The sequence below is a fragment of the Mauremys mutica genome, chromosome 4 (genome assembly GCF_020497125.1).
Source record: "Mauremys mutica isolate MM-2020 ecotype Southern chromosome 4, ASM2049712v1, whole genome shotgun sequence".
NCBI lineage: Eukaryota > Metazoa > Chordata > Testudines > Geoemydidae > Mauremys > Mauremys mutica.
Genome location: NC_059075.1, coordinates 13,420,615 through 13,442,331, shown reverse-complemented (window position 1 = coordinate 13,442,331; position 21,717 = coordinate 13,420,615). Strand labels below are relative to the sequence as shown.

The 21,717-nt window shown below is 41.0% G+C and overlaps 2 protein-coding genes across 3 annotated transcripts in view; one reads left to right on the top strand and one right to left on the bottom strand.

Moving 5' to 3' along the window:
• Nucleotides 1-3,663, top strand: part of DHRS7 (dehydrogenase/reductase 7) — a 34,452-nt gene extending 30,789 nt beyond the window's left edge. Inside the window, exons 6-7 of the mRNA XM_045016459.1 lie at nt 2,560-2,775; nt 3,428-3,663. Coding sequence (XP_044872394.1) covers nt 2,560-2,775; nt 3,428-3,466 — 255 coding nt within the window. The 3' untranslated portion in view covers nt 3,467-3,663. The remainder of the gene's footprint in view (nt 1-2,559; nt 2,776-3,427) is intronic.
• On the bottom strand, nt 3,450-21,375 carry PCNX4 (pecanex 4). 2 transcript variants are annotated; one of them, XM_045016457.1, is made up of 12 exons: nt 21,247-21,375; nt 20,313-20,413; nt 15,293-16,019; nt 14,412-14,591; nt 13,815-14,323; nt 12,869-12,969; nt 12,598-12,720; nt 11,980-12,343; nt 8,055-8,158; nt 6,398-7,449; nt 5,912-6,098; nt 3,450-5,362 (listed from the first exon to the last, which is right to left on the bottom strand). In XM_045016457.1, exons 3-12 carry the CDS (start codon nt 15,979-15,981, stop codon nt 5,111-5,113), a joined length of 3,561 nt encoding a protein of 1,186 aa, XP_044872392.1. In that variant the 5' UTR covers nt 15,982-16,019; nt 20,313-20,413; nt 21,247-21,375; the 3' UTR covers nt 3,450-5,110. The 2 variants fall into 2 exon arrangements, with proteins under 2 accessions (XP_044872392.1, XP_044872393.1); XM_045016458.1 differs by lacking the exons at nt 20,313-20,413; nt 21,247-21,375 and having other exon boundaries at nt 15,293-15,395; nt 15,800-15,818.
• Between the last annotated feature and the right edge of the window lie 342 nt (nt 21,376-21,717).

The following is a 21,717-nucleotide window of genomic DNA, read 5'->3' as shown; positions in this document are numbered from 1 at the left end:
ACCTTTACAAATCTGGGCCTTCGTCCCTAACTTCATATAGAATCACATTCTTATTCACCTTTGCAAATGCTTTACCTTCCCTTTCCTAAGTGCACAGGTTTGTTAATCCCTTTGTAGGTGATTGATTTGGTGTACACCCTCCCATTCTGGGCAACCTGGAACCTGCCACTGTGCAGCCAACCAGTGGTTGCAAGCTCCCTGTACAGTCAGCTTTTACTCACAGAATCACCCTGTTCTGCTGCATAGAAGCCATTTTGCAGCTGCAAGGAAAGGGTCTGGATTAGTCCCACAGAACTTTGAAATGCAGAATACATTAGCTGCCATCTAGGCAACTTCTGTCTGCTCAACTCACAAAGTTCCCTATTCTGTTGACTCGATGGTGCAATCGTTGGCAAAGTGCCTACTGTTGTCAACTTCAAGGCATGCATTCTTATTTCCTATGGGAAGCCACAGAAAATCTCTCAAGTTCCAAAACTGTTTCAGCTAAACTATCCTGCAAAAAACCTCTAGTAATTGAAATTGTTTGGGGTTTTTGGGGGTGGGGGGAGGTCCTACAAACTACCCAGCAAACATAATACCTAGGATAATCCACACCATGGAACAGGCCACCTATCCCATAGAACTGGAAGGTCATTGAGTCCAGCCCCCTGCTTTCACTAGCAGGACTAAGTACTGATTTTGCCCTAGATCCCTAAGTGACCCTCTCAAGGATTGAACTCAAACTGCTGGGTGTAGCAGGCCAATACTCAAACCACTGAGCTATCCCTCCTGTTTTGGCAAGTGTTTGTGTAACTGTACTTTCACAAAAAATAAAACATTGTGTCTAAAGCTATTTTATTAAAACCCTGCTGGGAGCAAAACACTAGAGATCAGCATCTTCATTTGATTCTTTAAAATAAAATTTCTCAGGCTCCTGGGGATAAGAAATCTGATCCTGCCTCTTTCCACAACCAATCAATCAGAGAGAGTTTTCCTTAGCAGACTAAGTTTCTGCTGCAGCAAAGCCTGGTGCTGTGGAACACTTAATGGTGCAGTGCATTTAATGTCTCAGTTGCAGGCTAGTGAACTTAAATATCCACTCTAATCCACTGTGTGCTCTTATTTTATACCAAATTATAAACCAGGTTTATAGGTAGGTCAGGTTTTGGACCTAATTGGATTTTAAAGAATGGTTTGAAGGCTTGTAAAATTTAAATACTTATCATAGCATTAGCATGTAAGATTGCAAAGCATTCTGGTTGGGCCTTTAAGGACACTTCTCAGTCAAATGTGAACATGGGGCTCAGTGGTGTGGGGTTTCTTTTTGGGAAGATAGGCCTAGGGCTAAGAGGGTCTCAAAACAAGTGTGCATATAACACACATCTTTCACCTTTATCACAGCCAGATACAACACATCTTAAGTGAACTAGAACATCTATAATATCCTGGTCAAGAGCATCTCCTTTCTATGTGCTGAAACTATGTAAGGTAATGCTCCTGCCAGTGGTGGAAGCCTCCACTGGCACATCACCACAATTCACAAAACTAAGAGTTAAAATGTGTGTCATTCACACTAGTTTATTTAGAGTCCTTGTCTTCAAGCCCGCAGTGTAGTGGGACTGCTGTCCTCTGACTTCAATACCAGTGAATCCAGTTTTATTCAGCCCTGCTATATCAAGTTGTCTAACACTTGCACTGGCTTCTTCTCAGTGATTGGAGGCTTATTAGCACAATGTCTCAGCTTAAAAACCATCATAAAGGGAGGAACTGGCATAAAAAAAACCAACCAGCGTGCTTTACTTTTTCATGACTCTTAAATGAAGGTGTTCCCACCCAGAACTCAATACAAGATTAATATTCTAGAATGAGGGGGCTGGAGTGGCCCCCCTCTCTGAAGAATCCATGTGGTTCTGCTGTGTGGAAGAGACGATGAAATGTCTGACTGTGTAGCAAGTGCATATACTCTGCATGGAGCCCAGTTCACTGAGGTGTTCCCTTTTCTGACAGTAGCAGGTATAGCCTGAGAGGGGGGGCTGTGACTCGAGGACTGGTTGCTATGCACATCTTCCAGCCCATTGCCATGCATTAGGGCAACATAGGGCCAGGTAGCTGTTGGGATGAAGTAGCCTGGGTAGAGCTGCAGTAGGTTTTGGAGGAAAATGACTTCTCCTTAGCGCACACACATCTAGTTGCTTGGCTGGGGCTTTAGGCCCAGGTGTATTATATAGGCTTCATTTACCCCAAGTCCTACACTGTTCATATAAAATAAATAGAGACCAGTCCTCTGGCCAGCCTATTTTGCCAGAAGTCACAAGAGACCTGTATTTTTTTTAATTCTTAGGGATACATATGCAATGAGCTGTGATCCATTTCAAAACAAAGTCTGCATCCCCCTTAAGGATGCAGCATAAATGAGGGAAGACGACAGAACATCATTGAGACAGACATTTTGTTTTAAATTATGTATATTCTAAATGCTTTGATGATGGGTACACTGGAAATCCAAAGATGGGGGAAATTAAGTATTTTTTCTCCAGGCAAAAGTTCTGTAGCATTTCATCATTCCTCTTTTCTTCCTAGTCACTAGAAAACACCGGTGATCAGTCCCACAAAATGCCAACTGATCGCTGCGTTCGGCTTACATTGGTCAGCACGGTAAATGATCTGAAAGAAGCCTGGATCAGCGATCACCCATATCTAGCAGTCTGCTACCTTTGGCAATATGCACCCACCTGGGCATGGTGGCTTATGAACAAGATGGGCAAAATAAGAATAAAAAACTTCAAGAGTGGAGTGGTAAGCCATACCTAACAGGGGGTTCCTGTATATCCTTTCATCTCTCTGTAGGCTGCATTCTGGGTCTGCCATTCATCTTCCCCCATGCTTGGTACCACATTTGGACACTACACAAGAATATACAGCCCCGTGGGTTATTGCTGTTCAAGCAGCAGAACAATGAAGTCAGTACACTTATGGTGAAACATTTCACCTCAAATGTATCTAGTCTGCAGTGCACAAATGTAGGTTCAGAGCTGGATACTGAGCAGCTCGTAGAGACCTGGCCTGCACTATGCTCTGTCACTACTATAATATTTAAAGTGACTTGAGCAATATACCTGGAATTCAGACAGGCTGACGATCTCTCACTTCCCTGCAAGTATTGCTTGTCACATATTTAAGCTGTGTCTGAGACAAAAGCCTCATTTTAGATAGAAAAACCTATATTAAGCAAGAGGTTAAGCACTCTAAACTCAAGCAGCAAAAGTTTCATGTGCACACTTAAAGGGGTCCTGCTGCACAACAGTATGTGATCAGATGCTGACAATACAAACACAAGTAGAATGAGATTTTTTTTAACTCCATCTTGTGTGAAGGATTTCCAAATCTAAATGAAATAGAAAATGGAGGAAAACATTAATTAAAAGGTGGTGTGTTCTCATTATTACAGGATGCTGATGTCTCCTACTCTCAAAAGAAGAAAGCTTGAAGAGAAACCTGCACAGAACCCCACTAAACCAAAGCAGTAGCTGTAGCTGGGGGAGTTCTTTCCTCTATTAATCTTTGCAAGTTAAGGCCTTTATATTTTTAATTATTCCTTACATTTTTGCTATCATGTAACCTGACAAATGCAACTTAATGTGACTGTAAGAACATTTCTTGAATAAAAGCATGTCTGTAAACATATCTGCTTTACTGTTGCAGGACCTTCCATAAATTCATTCTTTAGGTTTATAAAAACAATAGTAGGAGGACAGGAACCCTATTGTGATCTTTCTGCTGCCATGAGTTTACCCTGTATTTGGAGGGTAGCTACAAAGCATAAACTACTTGATCCTATTTCCACCATTCTCACATCTTACAGACACTACCCACCAGCCCAGATTCTTCCCTTCCTGGAACCTGAAAGCCTCACGCCCCATAAGCTGGTTGCACCATGGGCTGACCTTCAGGACCAATATCAACCAAGCTACGAAGGGGGAAAGTGTGTTTATTGCTTGTGAGGGCTACTCTAGACGGGCAGCACTGGGGCTGGATAACTTGTGCACACATCTAATCAGTTTGGATGGGATAACTTGTGCACACATCTAATCAGCAGGCTTGTGGCTTTCCCCTTAGCCCTGCATTGTTTAGGGGAAGGCACTTCCCCTCTTTGTCAGCTGAGCCCTCTCTCCTTTTAGCAGAGTTCTGCTCCGGTAGTCAGTTCTAAATGTCTCAGCTGTCTTGGACACCAAGTCAGCAAGGACTCTACCTCCTGCTAAAACATCTCCTTCCTGTTAGTACATAGGAAAGTGGAGGAGTCTGACTGCCCTGCTGAAGGGCTTGGGCAGTCAAACAGGTTCAAGTGTAATAGCTTTACACAGCTAGATTGTCCAGCTGAAGTCCAGTGCCCTGTTGCCCTCCACAGGGCTAAAGCTGGGGGTGGAATTGGGAGGGAGCTGTGGGGAGAGGGAGGGGAGGGACTGCAAGGGGGAGCCCTCCTGCATCCTGAACTACCCCCCTGCCTACATACAGCCCCTATAATGGTTTGTTTACACTGGAGGAGGGGAAAGCCTGGAGTAGCTAGTGTGCATTTTTATAGAAACACTCCAAGGCTTCCTTTGTGAAAAGGCAGCTGGTAATACACATTAAATAAAATGATTTGAAGTTATACATTATAACAAGTTGTAAAAAATCAAAATACATCAACATATAAAATGATCAGAATAAAAATTTCATATAAATATTCCTATGTACACTTTGCTTACCAACTCGACAGTTCACTATACTACAATGAGCTGTAACCTGCCTACGAATGCAAGTCACCTGTCAAGCTATTTAAAAAAAAAAATGCACCAACAACAGTTAGTGGCCAGAGCTAAGTCTCTCTTCTCTGAAGTGGAGATCAAGACATGTGTGGCAGCCACACAGGGAAAGGGGTTTAGGTAGTTCCAGCAGTGAAAAAACAGATTCTAAAGTTCTTGCCTCCAGCTAGCACCTTTTCTGTGCAAATTAGGTTTCCTTGGTTTGGCAACTGCCATCCAATGCCACTCAATGAGATCTTCATATTTCTAGTTGTACAAATGCAGCATTAGTGTTTGGTTTCCTACTTACAGATAGGAAATACAAAAAAACCACCTTACAAGTCAACAGCCTACAACAAAGGCACATGGAGAGATGCAGATGAATAAACAGGGTAGCCAAGTGGTGGGTCTGCTGCTTGCACAGTAAGGTTTCTCAGAAGGACTGGGTGAGCTTGTATACTGTAGCGTTCTTCATCATCATTGGTAGCATACAGCAGCTCCCATGACAGATTTGCCCATTGACCTCGGACAGCTTCGTCGTTGAGCTTCCCAACCTGCACTAACAATTCCTGAAGGGTAAGCACTCTGCTGGTGTAAACTCCCTTTGAAAGAAAAAACATTTAATTTTCAGTACACTAACAGAATTCAGACAAATATAAATGTTTCAGTTACAGAGCATAAAGTGAATAGTTAGCATCATTCTGGTTACTGTCTTTTTAAAACTGCTTCTTCCATAATTTCAACAACAGGTGAAACTGTGGAGACTGCAGTTTAACAAGTGAGACTTTCAACACTGCAGTGCCTTGAACCAAATAGTGGCACATGCACTGGTCCCTTCCTAATATTTAGTGTAAGATGAAGGGCGTATAGGCCTCTAGACTATGCTGTTGCATATATTCACCAGAACTGTTGAATCTTTAATGGCTGGATGCTTGACTGTCCCCATGTCATAGTTAACAAATGCTGCTGCATTTGTTGAACAGCTGTCTAGCAATTTCCAGCAGTACTAATGCCAATTTTTATCAAGCATTCACTTGTTCTTTGGATGTAAAGTTCTCGGTAAAGTCTTGGAAGTAAAACACACATTAAAATAATGAGCAATGGAAAAAACACATTAATGTTGCTTGCTAGCATTTTTTTTCTCCCCTTACCATGTTAGGATCATGTCCCAAAGAAAAAAGATATGGCTTTTCCTGTAAAACTGCTTGTTGCCACTCCATATCTGATACTAAACCAATGTACCAGTCACTTTCATATTCTTCCAGATAGTTAATCAGCTCTTTGAAGTTCTCTACTGGACCCAGGCTTGCTTTGTCAACCATGAGCTTAAATGTATATCTGAAAGATGCATAACAATGTCTAGAGTAAGTATAAACTTCTGAGAGAGGGACAAAGCAGTTATCAAAGGCAATGTAGCTATGATAACCTACTTACAGGTTGTTATAGTTGTTTCAGTTAGCTCAAACATTGGCACTACTGATCATGGAAAATGCAAAATATTCAATGAATATGGTGACTTATTGTCACTTAGATAGCAAATCTCTCTTCACTACATATAGTTTAAAGCCAGCTCTGAAAGCCAAATACTCTCTTCCGACAGCGTTATGCTATGTTTTATAATACACATGGCTTTTTACCTGAATGCTTTCAGTGCTAGTTGGAACAGCTCTGGTTTTCCAGTTAGCCAATCCAAACCAACACACCAGGGAATGCCACCAGTGTACGCTCTAAATACATGACTAGGAGCAGGAACTGTATTGTCTAGTCCAAACAAACCAAAACAACAGGACGATACACCATGGACGTACAACTCTTTCAAAGCTTTGTCTTTAGTAATGTCTTCAAGTAAATTGGAAGGTTTTTCTTTCAAATGAAAAAAATTCAGTTGACTCAAAACAAAATGGTACCAGTCTTTTGGAAACCTCTGCCTCATCTCATTGAGTTTGGAAGTAGGTATGGGTGCAGTTCTCCATTCTTCAGGAATGCTTAGCAACTCAGAGTAAGAGCAGCTAAATTCAACTAAAGGTAAGCTTACAACTTCCTGCTTCTTTCCTTTGTCTACAGCAGGGAGTCCAAGCACAACAGCTTTGTAGAGTTTATCTTCAGGTGCTGTCTCTTGCAGAGCACCAACTGCGCTCTCCATTTCTACTGACCCTGGAACAGACAAAAGTGTTCGTGGTGCAGCTTCCAATGGCTCAGTTTCTTTTCTTTCTCTTGTTCTGCTGGGGTCAAGATCAAAAAGATCACTATCATCGGTCCAATCTGCAATTGTATCTACACTAAAGCTATCTTCATCCTTTATGGGCCTGAGTTTTTCTACTGCACTGTCAAATGCTTTGGGCTGGGTTAATGGAAATGACCCTTCTTTGTTCTTGGTTATTTTGTCCAGCTTCTCACACATTTTTGATTTTTTATAGCAATACTGGACAAGTATCCATACAAGCACTTTAAGGAAATCATCTTTCAGTTGCTTTAAGTTTTCATGTGAATCAATGATTCCAGACAAGACATTCCTGGCATCAGAATACAGTCTCACAGGAAGAGCGGTACAAGGGGTTAAAATGTTTCCAAAATGATGATTGAGAGAGAAAGTCTCTGCATGCTCCTGGTGTTCAAAGGCCATTTCAAAAACTTCATCCACTCTGTGTGCTTCAGCAGTGTGGCAGGAAGTTTCCTGCAATTCTAGCCCCTATAGCACAAATGGAAACAAGTCATCTTTGCTCTTTGGCCGCACAAGCAATGCTAACAAATACTATTTTCTTGTATTAAAAATTATTCCCAGCAATTGAAGACACACTTCCATTTCTAATATTTCTGGCACCAATGAAGCTAAGATTTTTTTTTTCTAGCACCCATCGTACGATCTAAGATTGACTACAGATGTTAAATACAGACACGATAAATCTGAACTTTCTTTAGAACCTTGCATATTATTTGCCATGTTACCTTTTCCCCTTACAGATCAACCATATACAGTTGTTTTTTTTAAAAAATGTCTTGAGCCACAGGACGAGTGATACAGTACTTCCATACTTGCTAATCTAGCAGTCCCCCCCTCACTTCTTCTATGTCATAACTTACTTATGTGCTTCAGATCATTTCAAATGTATTATTACGGACTTAACGGTGCAGCACAAAATACCCTATCATTTGCAAAACTAAATTAGCTACACACCCAGAATATGTTAACCTTATGTAACCTAACTTGTGTTACTTGTGCTATTACAGGAAGTTCCACAGAAACAAATTTGTTTCTCCAAAACATGACTAGGTAAGTTTTCAGTAAATATTCACCTTAATATTAACACAGCAGTATGTGAAGCCTTTTTCTAGTACTAATATCCACATCAGTCTGTCCTGAAAACGGCACAAGTAGTGTGATCCAGGTAAAGAGAGACCTAAAAAAGATGCAGAAAAAGTTAACTTTTACTGTTTGATTCTGTTGATTAAGGTTTCTTCTGTACATTGAGGAAACCATTGCAAAGACACTCTTATATGAAATAGTTTGTGGCCTGTGATGTCTTTGCAACAGCTCAGCACATTTACACAGCAACACTGATCCTGCCAGAACCAGTTTGGGTTGGCCAAGCACAGCACAAGTGTTGCTTCAGTGAATTCCTGGCTTCTTGATGTACATATCCCATAGTACCTGCAACTGTTACTAGCTGGAGCTTTGGGGCAACTTGCCAGTATGAGACATTTCCTTGTGGAATGGGGTTAGAATGGCCAGCAGAACTAGGGCAGTTGCAATGCTTGTGGTTTCCTCTTGCAATATAAAGGAATTACTGCAGACTACACTGGTTGAGCTGGAGACCTATTCCTGGATGTTACAACCAGAACTTGTAAAACAGCTTGAAATATTTGGTGAATTTGTGTACACAGAGAGCTTTCCAAGCACTGCTTTTTGCCATACTTTCTTCGGTATAGATTGAGCCTTCGTGCATTAGCATCCACAACTTTAGTTAGATTATGGACTGCTGGTTATATTAAACTACCCTGTGTCAGGTCAAGAATAGAAACCAAAGTAAGGTGCAAATCTGGATCCAAATACTGTGTCCAGAACAATGACTACAGTACATTCTGAAACACTTAGGTAGTGTAAATAGAAATGATGAGGCAAGCTGGGAAAAGTTAGTGGAAACCAAGTTAATTTTCTTGCCTACAGGGTTACGTATATACGTAAGCTGTATAATACTACTACAATGCACCTCTATAGAACCGTTCAGCAGAGCATCTCAACGTGCTTTCCAAACATTAATTCAGCTTCATGACAACCTTATGAGATGTTAACCTCTTTACAACAGGCAAGTGAAGTAAGTGGCTTGGTCTAAGATCACACAGATGAGTCTCAGGCAGAGCAAGGAACAGAACTGTGGGGTATGATGACAGAGGGAGCCACAGATAAAATAAGTGAGAAATAGCAAAGGAGTGCAAGGTACTTAAAATACTCCAAAAGGAAGGTGGGAATGGGATGAAAGAGAAATATAGGAAAGGGGGCAGACTTCTTAAAATGTAGGATCATGTTTCTTCTTTTACTCCCTGTATCAGCAAGGCTGATGATCCTGAAGATAAGACAGAGGAAGGCATGCCTTGCAACTTTTTAAATTAATTCACAATGTTTTTTTGCAGCAGCAATGAGTCTGGAAGGAGTCATATCCAGCATTTCTCAGCCAATAGAAAGCTCCTATGATTTCTTTTGTGAAAAATCAATGTGTACACAAAAGGGAATTCAGAGACTCCCCCAGCAGCAGAGGGTCAGGCTGCAGGGAAAAGGAGGAGGAAGAAACGAAATTGTGTATTTCAAGGAACACTGTTCAACAGAGTAACTAAACATTTAAGAGAGTTCTTTTTGGCAGTCGTTCCCCGCATAGCACGCCCACTGATATCAACCGGAGTTCCACACGTGTATGACTGCGGAATATACCCAATTAAAAATGTTAAAAAAAGAACAGTCTTCCAGCCAACAGACCCTATATTAGCCCTCATCACTATGAGTCTATAATTACTGTAGTACATCAGATTTTTGTTAGTGGAAAGTGAAAAAGAGAACAATAACTGAATAAGACTTCATACATGGGCTCCCAATTTCTAAATTAATAAACCTGCATCCAAGAACCATTAAGACGTATTACAAAAGCATATCACCTCCATAGTTAATCATTACTTGCTCAGTTAGAAGGGAAAAATTTCTGCAAGACAATTGAATTTTTGACTAAATTACCTGATTCATAAGAGAGTTTGGGAATGCTTAAGTCATCCTTTATCTGTCACCACAGTCCCCAAGCACTGATTTATTATAGTATTAATAATAAGCTGTGCTTCTATGACATTTTTATTTAAGGATCTCAAAATGCTTTATAAATATCAATTAAACCTCAATCCACCTGTGAGGTATTATCATGCCTGCTTTACGGATGCTTAAGCAGATGTTAAGGCCTAAATTTTGCGAGTGTACCCATTTTTGGATGTCCCACATGAAACTCTAACAGACTAATTTTCAGAGGTACTAAGCACCCACAGCTCCAATGGAATTTGCTGTTCCTTAGCCCCACTAGGAAGAAAAATCAGGCCCTCGATATCAAGTTGGGTACCACAAAAAAACCCGAGGCAACCAAAATTAGTAGGCATTTGAAAATTAAGGCATAAATGACTTGCACATGTCAAGTTAATGGCAATGCTAGCACTTAAAAGTCCTGAAATCAAGCTCATTGCTTTCGCCAGTAGATTGCTCTCCCTCCCACAGAAACATCACATTGCTTTCCTCTACTCTCTGTTTCGATGTAAAAGGATGATGGTAAACTTGCTATCTAACTGATTAATCTAAGGCCTGAATTAAGGAAGTCAGCTGTCACTTCTCCAGCACATCTGTGATATTCCAAAACAGGACAATGCATGTTTGCTGCCAGCACATTGCTCATTTGCATCCTCACTCACGTTCAAATCATCTTTGACTTGTACAGTGAATTTTAGTTTCAGAATGTTGTAAAATACAAATCAGTAAAACCAGCCATTAGGTTATAGTTAAAATTAAAAATAACCTTATATTCCACTGTGCTAATAAAGTGCACTTTCTTGCTACCATTTTTGCAAAGATTATTTTAAAATTTGGGCTGTCAAAGCTATTAAAAATCCTCTCTGTAGTTTAGGTTTTTATTTTTAAATTAAAATAGTGGCACATAGAGCATTGTCGCTTCATCTTTAAATGATCTGAGATCCTAACATGCTCTCTTGCTTAGAGATGTCCATTCAAAGATTATCCCTTTAAAAAGCACGTAATTTTTTCTATTTTTAAAAAAAATATTGAATCTGAGGCATAAGTGCCACAACACTGCACTTTCATAGCAGCAATAAGGAAGATGTTCTCTTATTTACTGGCAGAGTGAACTGGGAGTGGGGATTCTCCTTTTGTGGGGAAGCTTCCAACAATTACTTCAAGTCTCTTCAGCCCTCGTACCAAAACCATCGCATAGGGCTGTTGACAAAAGTTTCTGCATTTATCTCTTCCTCCGAAAAAGAGTGAATGAAGTTAGATTCAATTACCTTTGAATGCTAAGATGCCTCCCTTACTAGCCACCAGTGTAAGACAGCAAAAGTAAATACTCATAACTTATCAGTGGGGCAACATGCTCTTGATTATTCTGGTTATGTTTGCCAAGTGTTTCTCAAAAGAATTTCTTGTAATTTCAGCAATTATGTTTTCTTTGGCAGAGAAAAAAAATCTTGGTTTTTGTTTTCTTTTAGTATCATTAAAAATAAATAAATACATGCCACCATTTTTCGTAAAATTCTAAGGCCAGAAGGGACTGTTATGATCCTCTAGCCTCATCTCCTCCATAACACAGACCACAGAATTTTACCAAGTGGTTCATGTATTAAGCCCATAGATTTTAGTTAAGCCTAGGTAGATCTTTTAGAAAGACATCCTCTCTTGTTCAAAATAAGGAATGCCAAGTGCAACATAGTTTTGCCACCACTGTGTCACTGTATTAAATCATAGCATTCTCTATTAAGAGAATGCAGCAAGGTGAGAAACCGCCTATTTTTTTCTTAGCTGAATAAGCCCTGGAACCCTGCACTGTTTAAGTTTTAATCTAGGTAGTGAGCACATTTATTTAACGTAGAGGTTGCAAATCACTATGTTCTCCAATAGAGGCTACACAGATTAAAGCATTTAACTATATTATCTGCAAATTATTTTATACAGCTACAGTTTACCTACCGAGACTACCAGATGCTAGTGCAGACTGCAGTGCAGCAGCCAGACTCGGAACCACTTGCTGGTAGTACATGGTATCTGAACAAACACATGCTGTTGCACCCACAGGTCCAGGCCAGCTTCGGATAGGTCTAGGAAACCCAATCAAAAATATTGGTAGAGTGAAGAGCGGCAGCATGGGGGAAGAAAGTAGTGCAGAGACAGCGATGAAGGCCAATACAATTGGGAAGAAAACAATGTTGAGTGTTATTAAGGTGGCAGTAGATTTCCGACGTTGCTTTTTCTCTGTCCATGATGTCAAGAGAACAGCTGCAGCAAAATGCAGTTTTGAGATCAACTGAAGTAATCGATCCCGAATGACACCAGCCTGTTGAGATACATACAATAATCAAATATTTTTCTTAGGTATCTGGTCACATTCAGCATTGCTAGAGCTCTTTCAGGTTTACATAATTAATGTTAAGTGTACTAAATAAAACTATTAAACCAAGAGAGAATCCATGTCTACAGAGTTTCAGTCTCCATATCCATAAGCCCTGAGCCCTAATATTGGAAGAAGTGGGCAAGAAAAGAACAGGATGCAATAGCTAGCTGCTTAATCAAAATTAAAATTAGGTTTACCAGTAAGAGTCTGATTCCTGTATCAAGGCTTCTGTTCCACCACACATCGGTATTAAATAGCAACATCTGCACTATCGATACAATCACCATCTCCAACAGGGCATTCTCTGTATTTTGCCAAACCTAAAACAGAGACTGATTATTTGTTGCACCAAGCATCTGCCCTTTCTCCCTCTTCTTGACCTGGAGTATTTCTTCCAAGTCATTTCTTATTTCTTTTGGGAAAAAAATTCTTCTACAAGGTAATAAAATATAAAAAAATTAAAATTACCATTCTAAAGGTTCTTGTGAATCCAATGCAAATGGATACAGAATGGAGACTTTGTAGGGAACTGTCTAATGAAAGAAATGCTATCATAGCAAATGGAGACACTGCAAATAAAAAAAAAGAAAACAAGAGAGAAACATCAATGTTTTTTCTTTGCAATTTCTACCAAAGTCCATAAATTGGCTCCAGATCCTGCAGTGAGCTCATTGCAGAATGGAAATCTTAGTTTGTGAATGGGAATTGCCACCACTAAACCAATAATTTTTTTTGTGAACCTCCCTCTCCCCTTCAAAAATAAAAGGTTAAAATTAGGTGGCATTTTAACACAAAGGGCCCGTTCCTGCAAGCCCATGCTTAACTTGTGATTAGTCTCTCTGAAGTTAATGGAAATACTCAAATGAGTGAAACGTGAATAAGCACTGCAGGATTATGTCCCAAAACTGGTAGATCGACACAAACTCAATCTGGGCCAAATTTTGGTTCCATAGAAGAAAGTGGAAAATGTGCTATTGACTTCAGTGGAAGTAGGATCAGACCTTTAATTAGGAAGTTGCAAGGAACAAATATTTTGACTGACTTCCAGGGTCAAAACAGTTTTCTTTTAGAACTATTTTATCAAAGTTACAGCAAAGATTTTCAAAAGTGACCAGTGATTTCTGAGTTCCAAACCTACATTCCTTAAAGGGGGCTGGTTTTCAGAGAGCATGGAGCACTCACACTCTGAAAGTCAGTCCCTCAAATTGGGCACCCTAAAATTCATGGACTCTAGATCACTAGTCACTTCTGAAAATCTGAACCCATTAATTGTGCATACAAGGCTACAAGTAAAACTTCAGGTAAAACTTAAAGCCATTTAAATCTTCTTAGCACATACATTTTAACTCACATAGAGAAATGTTATTGCCATGTTTTAATCATCTTACATATAGTATATAGAAGGTATTCCTACCTAGTGTTAGTAAAATCCTTCTGACAACACCAACTTTCATAAGCCTTCTTTGAGTCTCCATGAACACGGTCACAGTCCTGACATCCTTTGGATAAAAAGGGTTTCGGAAGATTCCAAACAAGTACACTCTCTGAATCTCTCTAAGAATCCACATAACTATAAGTAATATGATCAGAATGTAACTCACTATAGCCTGGGGACTGGCTTTGGAGAATGCTGAAAAACCAGCAAAGTGATGCAGCAAGCTGGCTTCTATGAGAGCCAATGTCAAGACAGTCAAATAGAAGAAGAATTCCCTCCACACAGAGTGTATCCTAGGGCCACTGGACTTAGACTTGTTGGAAGCTAAATGGCTGATCATGGTGTGCTTGAAGGCTAGACCAATCTCACTTAGGTTAAGACTGAGTATGAACCCAAATCCAGTCATGAAGAGAACCACACCAACAGTGCTAGGAATGAAATATGACGCTATAGCTGTTCCAGCAGAAATGAGAAACATTACTAACAACCTGAAAAGGGAAATAAGAGATTTGATTGAAAAGAAAATAGGTTATAAACTACAATGTTATATTTAATCATTATGTCAATAAAATTTACCTTGTATTACTTGACATGGGTGAACCTCCTAGGCCAAACTCCAACACTTGTTCCATTCCCCATAGAAAAAGTGCATCAAGTGGGGGAAGAATCCCCAATGCCCATAAAAATGGCAAAAATAGAAATATGATGTGCAAAATCTGGTTTGTCTGTTCTAAAACTGGCATGTTAACAGTAAACCTGGATGAAAAAGGAAATGTATTTGACTCCTATGAAAGGAAGATACTGTATGTATAGATGCACTTCAAGTTTAACACACATGATAAATTCAGAAATATAAAAGTTATGTATCCCATATTCAAATGTCAGAATATAGTCAGACTTTGAAAAAAAACAACACAACCCACAAAAATAAATATACTTAAATTAATGCCTGGACATTATCAGACTGACAACAACTAGAAGCCCAAAGTTCAAATCCAGATCTAAATTTTTCTGAAGTTCAGTGTTTGAATTTATAATTCCAAATCAGGCCTATCTCTAATTTAAAAGTACTATATTTGGTATAAATATTTTAAGATATTTAAAAGCTGTAAAAAGATATTGCTTGATAACTGATCCTTAAAAGGACAGTGAGGCAAACAGTTACTTCCAATAGTACTGAATTTAAGACTGAGGGTGACCATTTTAACTATGCTAACCTTATAACCTCTCAGTCTCCCGCCTAACTTTTCTTGAAAGCTATTAAGTTCTTAATTTTCTACAAAAGCAAAATAAAAAGCATTAAGTTCTATTGGAAAAATCCAGAAGCAGCCTAGAAAATTATACAATTGACTTACATCTCTAATACAAATCTTTCAAGAGAGTTATTTCATAGCATTTACCAACAAACTGCAGATATAAGCCAACATTAAAGTTATATAAACATGACAGAAGTTTACCTGTGTGCAAGATCCACTGCAATAAAGACAAAAATATAGAACGGTCTCATCAGAGCAGTAATTTCATAAGTATCCAGTGCCTGAAAAGTAGCTGTCTCTGTAGCTGTGTTTATGATTAAAGAATATTCTCCTATACAAATAGTTACCCATCCAAACACAAAGATCACAACAGTTCCTCCAATGTTACTATACAGCAAGGTTATTCTGTTTGGCAGCAAATACCAAGTTCCCAACCCACACATTACTCCGGCAAGAAAGGAATGAAAAACAGTGTTGACTATATATTTCTTGCCTGGAATAATAAATTTAACTGTCTCTGAACCCACACAGCTGGAAAATTCATACTCATCTTCATCCCTTAGGGTATTCTGAATTTGCATTCTTTCTACTGTCACTGTTTTCTGTCTTGCATACAGATTTGTCATCTGGAGAATAAGTGCTGTAACAAGCATCAGTCCTCCTGAAAGTGCAGCAGCGTAATAGTCTTTCATAATGTCTAACTGATACAAAAGTGTTCCTATTCCTCCCAAAACCCATGGTGTCAGGAAAAGAATGATCTGATTCACATATATGTAAGGAGGCGCACAGTAGCCTAATTTAAATCGGGGACCACCCAAAACAGTCTGTGGAAAGCGCTTCAAGAAGAACTCCTGTTTGTAATCATTCAGGAGAGGTACATCTGGACCCATTCTTATTACTCAGGAATCTTGGATGAGTCCCATCTTTCCTATAGCACAAAAGCAGATAAAGAAAAATAAGGTAGTGTTACTAAATGACACATTCAAAACTTCACAAGTAGGCAACAAAGGTAATTGTTTTGTCCTGTTTTCATTTGTAAAATCATATGGAATTCTCATGTTGTTAATTTCAGGAGACATCATCTATCCTATTTGCAGAATACACTGAACTTTAAGGACTATAAGTAAACTGTTAAAATAGGGAAAAAAATTACAACATATTTTAAAATACAGAATATACTGACCATTGCAGAATTTATGTGAAGAATTATAGGACTAATTTAACACGGGCTCTACTCTTTGGAATTAATAAAATGAATTGTTTACCTTCACGACAGAGCACTTGTCTAGAATTGAAATTTACATCTAGCCCCATTCCAACTTATGATTTAAGCCTCGATCCCCCAAGGACTTCCAAATGGGAGGCCACCCATGTCCAGGAAGAAACCCATCGATTTCAGTGAGGACCCACGTGCGTACAGGAGTTCCACACTGAGTTCCTTGTAAAATTAGGGCTGTCTAGATCAGGGATCAGCAACCTTTGGGAAGTGGTGTGCCAAGTCTTCATTAATTTAAGGTTTTGCATACCAATAAAAGGTTTTGCATGCCAGACTGGCAGTGCAGGTGGCAGATGGAACCCCAGACTAGCAGCAGGCTGAGCTGCTCGGCCTGCTGCCAGTCTGGAGTTCCGTCCGCCGGCCCCTGCCCGCCAGGGTCCCAGCTGCCGGCCCTGCTCAGCCTGGGTTCTGTCCATCCAGGCCAGCAGCAGGCCAAGCAGGGCCGGTGGCCGGGACCCCGGCTGGCAAGGGGCCGGCAGTCAGGATCCCAGACCAGCAGCGGGCTGAGAGGTTTACAATCAAAGTATAAGATAAGAGACAGATGGAGAAGTACATGTAAACAAATGCGACAATATTGGTCAGCACGATGGGCAGTGGCCTCAGCAGACCACTAGCCTAATTGTTTGCCATCCCTACAAAAAAACTGACAGCAAGAGTTTTAAGTAGTACAGTGAGGTAGCTTTGTAGATCTTTATGGGGCACTCCATACAACAGAGGGACAGCATAGGAGAACGCACAAGGTGCTTGTTTGAAAATGTAATAAGTAGACAATGAATGCTATTGGCTGACATACCCAATTCCCCATCTGCAATAAGGGAGAAAAAAATTGAAGACCTAATTGTAACAGGCACAACATGTATTCAGAATATGCTTATTAATTATATGAATCAGCAAGGTCCTTTCAAGGTCCCTTCCAGTTCTAGGAGATTGGTATATCTCCAATTATTACCTTATTACCTTACCTAAGGCCAGCAAACCATTTACAGGGTTGTTGCTTCCATTTGGATTTTTTCTGGGCCAACTGTGAATGTAGGTAGACATCCAAAAGGAATTATTACTCAAGGGTAAGGAAACTTTTAAAAGGAGATATCTTTGTACTCTACAAACCTAATGATATAAATGTATGTTTTGCTCTCTTACTGATCACAGAAGCAAGGATCTAGAGGCAACAAACAGGAGTACTCAGTCCTCAGGACTCAGAAAAAACTACTGTGTAACGTATCAGAGGGGTAGCCGTGTTAGTCTGGTTCTATAGAAGCAGCAAAGAATCCTGTGGCACCTTATAGACTAACAGACGTCTTGCAGCATGAGGTTTCGTGGGTGAATACCCACTTCTTGCATCCGAAGAAGTGGGTATTCTTCGGATATTCACCCACGAAAGCTCATGCTGCAAGACGTCTGTTAGTCTATAAGGTGCCACAGGATTCTTTGCTGCTACTGTGTAACAACTCACTATTTTTGTTTTAAATGAGGTACCTGCGGGTATAGTTAGAAGATTTAATGCAGAAAGTGTTTTATACTAGCTGTCTTCTAACTGACAAGTAAACTGCACCCCATTTTTAACAGCACTACAGGTGTAATGAGAAACAAATGTGCTAGTGCCACTGACATGTATCCTCTCACTACTATATTTAATACTTGTAAGTGCTTTAGTGCACAATGTACAGTTTACATTCACCAAGGAAACAGTCACATGGTCTGCAAGCATACACTGGGCATCACAATATTCCATCAGAAATAATGGAAATGAGAGGCACCAAGATACTCTAAATTAGTGTTACTGGTCAATAATTGGCATTTTCTCTAAAAGATATTAGGCTAAATCAATACATAATACTCAGTAATAAAATGTAGAGCCATGAAGTACTGTTGATCTGCTGCCCTTATAACACAGAGCACTCTCAACATAGTACTGTACATTTCTTTCTTCTGTTGTAACTTTGCATGTTGTGGTATTATTTGCATTCTCCTTGCAACTGAGGTGAAAACAGCAATCATGTCTGAAAGCAACTAAAATGTAATGTGGAAATCCTGCCAATCATACAGATACTGGATAGGGCATTCATTACAAACAGTTCTACAGTTTATAAATGCAATATGGACACACCCTAGTAAAAATGTTCAAAAGGGACATTAAAAAAAAAAAGGACATTCTAAGCTTGCTCAGAAGTCACTGGAACTTTTATGAATAAAATTAAATAGCATGTTTTAAAGTGCTGTGTGTGCAACAGTGCCAGGTTATATGTGAAAAATTGTGGGGGCATGTAAAGGAGAGAAATTCAATTTTAAAGGAAACATAAACCAAAGGTAAAGTTTTACTTTTTTTTTTTAAATAAAATTTCCCTGGCAGCTGTGATTTTACCGTTTTCCCACAGTGTTATTATTTGTTTCAAGTTTAGTCTGCGTTCTTGTTTCTAAGTATATATTTGCTAAACCATAAACAAAATATTAACCAACAAAACATATTTAACAATGTTTTATTTGTTAAATAAACATATTTCCACTACAAGTTCTGCATAAATAATAGACATACTTGCATAAAATTTAAAATCTATGTGTATAAACAACACAGTCCTCCTACCCGAGTGCAATGCAAAACAGAAACATTGTAAGGTACTATAAAAAAAGCAATAAACAAATTTGTAAGAGAAATCAGAGACTTAAGCCCAACAAATATGGGAAACCATGTAATCTTAAATATCTCTATCTGACCTCTGAATTGATAAATATGTTGGTGCTAGATCTTCAAACAGGAGCTTACGTACGTATAGTTACCTCTGCACGAGTCCCAGCAAAAGTAACTGTTTGCAGGATCTACCCTTAGTTTGCATTTCTAAAGTATGTGGACAGTTCTAGGCTGACCACATTGCCTGGTTACCCTGCTGGCCTGGGTGACAATAGTCACATCAAACATAAGCTACCTTTCTTCACTTTCAAAGCCCTTCATGGCCTAACTCCAACCTACCTATTTTCTCTCTTTCATTACTGAAGCATCAACTCCCACCTCTGATCAGCCCATGATGTCATTTGTTAAATTGTCAAACAAGCACCTTTGTGTTTTCTCCCATGCTGTCCCTCATCTGGGAGAAGCATCCCACAAAATATCTGCAAAGCTACCTCATTAGTGTCCTTTGCTGGGATGCCTACAAAAACACTGACAATAGGTAGGCCACTGAAGTGCTAATACCGGCCTATCATACTGATCAATATTGTCTCACTGTTTCCTTGTACTCCCCCGACCTATATCCATCTGTTGTCCCTTGTCTTATACTTTGATTGCAGGATCTTGTGGGGGGGGGGTTGCAGCTTTTTGTTCTGTTTGCACTAGCACAATGGGCTCCTAGGTACTACTACAATACAAACAACAACAATCGGACATAACCAGCGTAGTTCTACACCTATATTTCTCAGTTGCTTACATCATCCCCATTACCCAATAGTATCTGAAAACCATTAAATCTTTTAATGTGTTTAGCCTCACAATATCCCTCTGAGGTAGAGATGTGTTATCCTTATTTTACAGATGGAGAAGAGAGGTACAAAGAGACTTGACCAAAGTCACATAGGAAGTTATTGGTGGAATCAGGACATGAACCCTAATCTCCCAAGTCCCAAGCTAGTGCCCTATGTATGAGACCATCCTTCTTCTACAGGGCTTAGATCGTTAAGTGCAGCTTTACATTTCTTGGAGAGGCTGAAAGGGTAAGGTGGATGAATGCCTACTTATAATACCGTATTTCACAGCAAAACATAGGATTATATTTGTATAATTTTCATTTTTTAAATTATGTCATATAAGGCTTTGGGGTTATTTAAAAGTTATCTGCTTAGTACAAGCCAGGCCACAATACTCAACACCTCTCATCACATGAAACTATCAGTCAGTAAGATCAACCAACCATAAACAAACAAATAAAATAAATACAAAAATAAGCACACCCTTACCCCAAGCAGAGTTTTAATCCTGAGAGACTTCATGAAGTCCACCAAGGACTTAATTACTGCTATGAAATGTTCATAGAAGGTGCTCAGCTATCATGATGACCCTAAAATCAGAAGTAGATTTTGTACTTGGATTAGCAACTGATCATGACCATTTTGGAAGACTTATCTAACACTACAGCTCCATATCTGCATACACACAAACCTCTTGTCAGATCAAGGGTCACCTACAAATTGCACAGACTTTGTACTAAAAACTAAGAAAGATAAGGTCAAGTTTGTTTTAGTTGAAGTGCAAGGCCCCGGGGTACATCAAAGTCTTAGTCCTAGAGCCAGCATTCACACCCAGGGCCAGCTCCAACGTTTTTGCCGCGCCAAGCAGCAGGGCAAAAAAAAAAAAAAAGCCGAGATAGGCAGCACTTCAGCAGCAGCTCTACCTCGCCACGCTGTTCTTCGGCGGCAGGTCCTTCCCTCCGAGAGGGACTGAGGGACCCACCACCGAATTGCTGCCAAAGAGCCGGCTATGCCACCCTTCTCCGTTGACCGCTCCAAGCACCTGCTTCCTGCTTTGGTCCCTGGAGCCGGCCCTGTTCACACCCCACCCTCAGCTCCCACAGCAGCGTCCCAAATATCCTTTGGGGAAGGCACTGTCTCTTTGTTCTGTGTTTGTACAGCACCTAGCACAACAGGCTCCTCAGCCAGGACTGTGTGCCCTGCCAATATCGACAGTGGCCACCCGGCCGGGGACACAGCCCCTACAACCCCCCCACAAACCCTGGCACTTTCAGACTCTGGAATCAGCCCTGGGGCTTGGCCCCAGTGGAGACCGAGGCCGGCCACCCCAGCTCGGCGTGGGGAGCGCGCCAGGCTGCCGCGCGCGGGGCTTAAGCCCGGGGGGCAGCACAGCCCGGCCAGCGCCTCTTGGGAAGCCGCGTACCTGGGGGCAGCGCGGGCTGCCCGGCGTCGGGCGGGGCGAGCCCCAGGCACAGCGGCTCGCGGGCCCCAGCAGCGGCTCGCGGGCCCAAATCCCCCCGCCCCGCCCCCGTTGGTTTCCACAGGAACCGAACTGAGGCGGGCACCGCCTGGCGGGGGGTCCTCCCACTCCGCGTAGGCCGCTGCGGCGAGGCGGGGGCGCGGGGCTCAGACGCGACGGCGGCGGCGGCGGCAGGGGCCGCTCTCGCTCTCTCCGCGGCAGCGCTGGCTCCGGCTCCGGGTCTCCCGGGCACCCGGCCCCGCGCGCTGACGGAGGGAGCTGCGTCCCCCCCGCCCCTGCCGCCACCACTCACAGCCGCCGCCATTTTCCCGCCTGACGCAGCCCTCCGTCCGGGGACCCGGCCCTGCCTGCCGCGCCGCCACGGGGAACGGCCCAGGGCCGCCTGCTGCACGCGCCGCACCTTGGCGGCGGCGT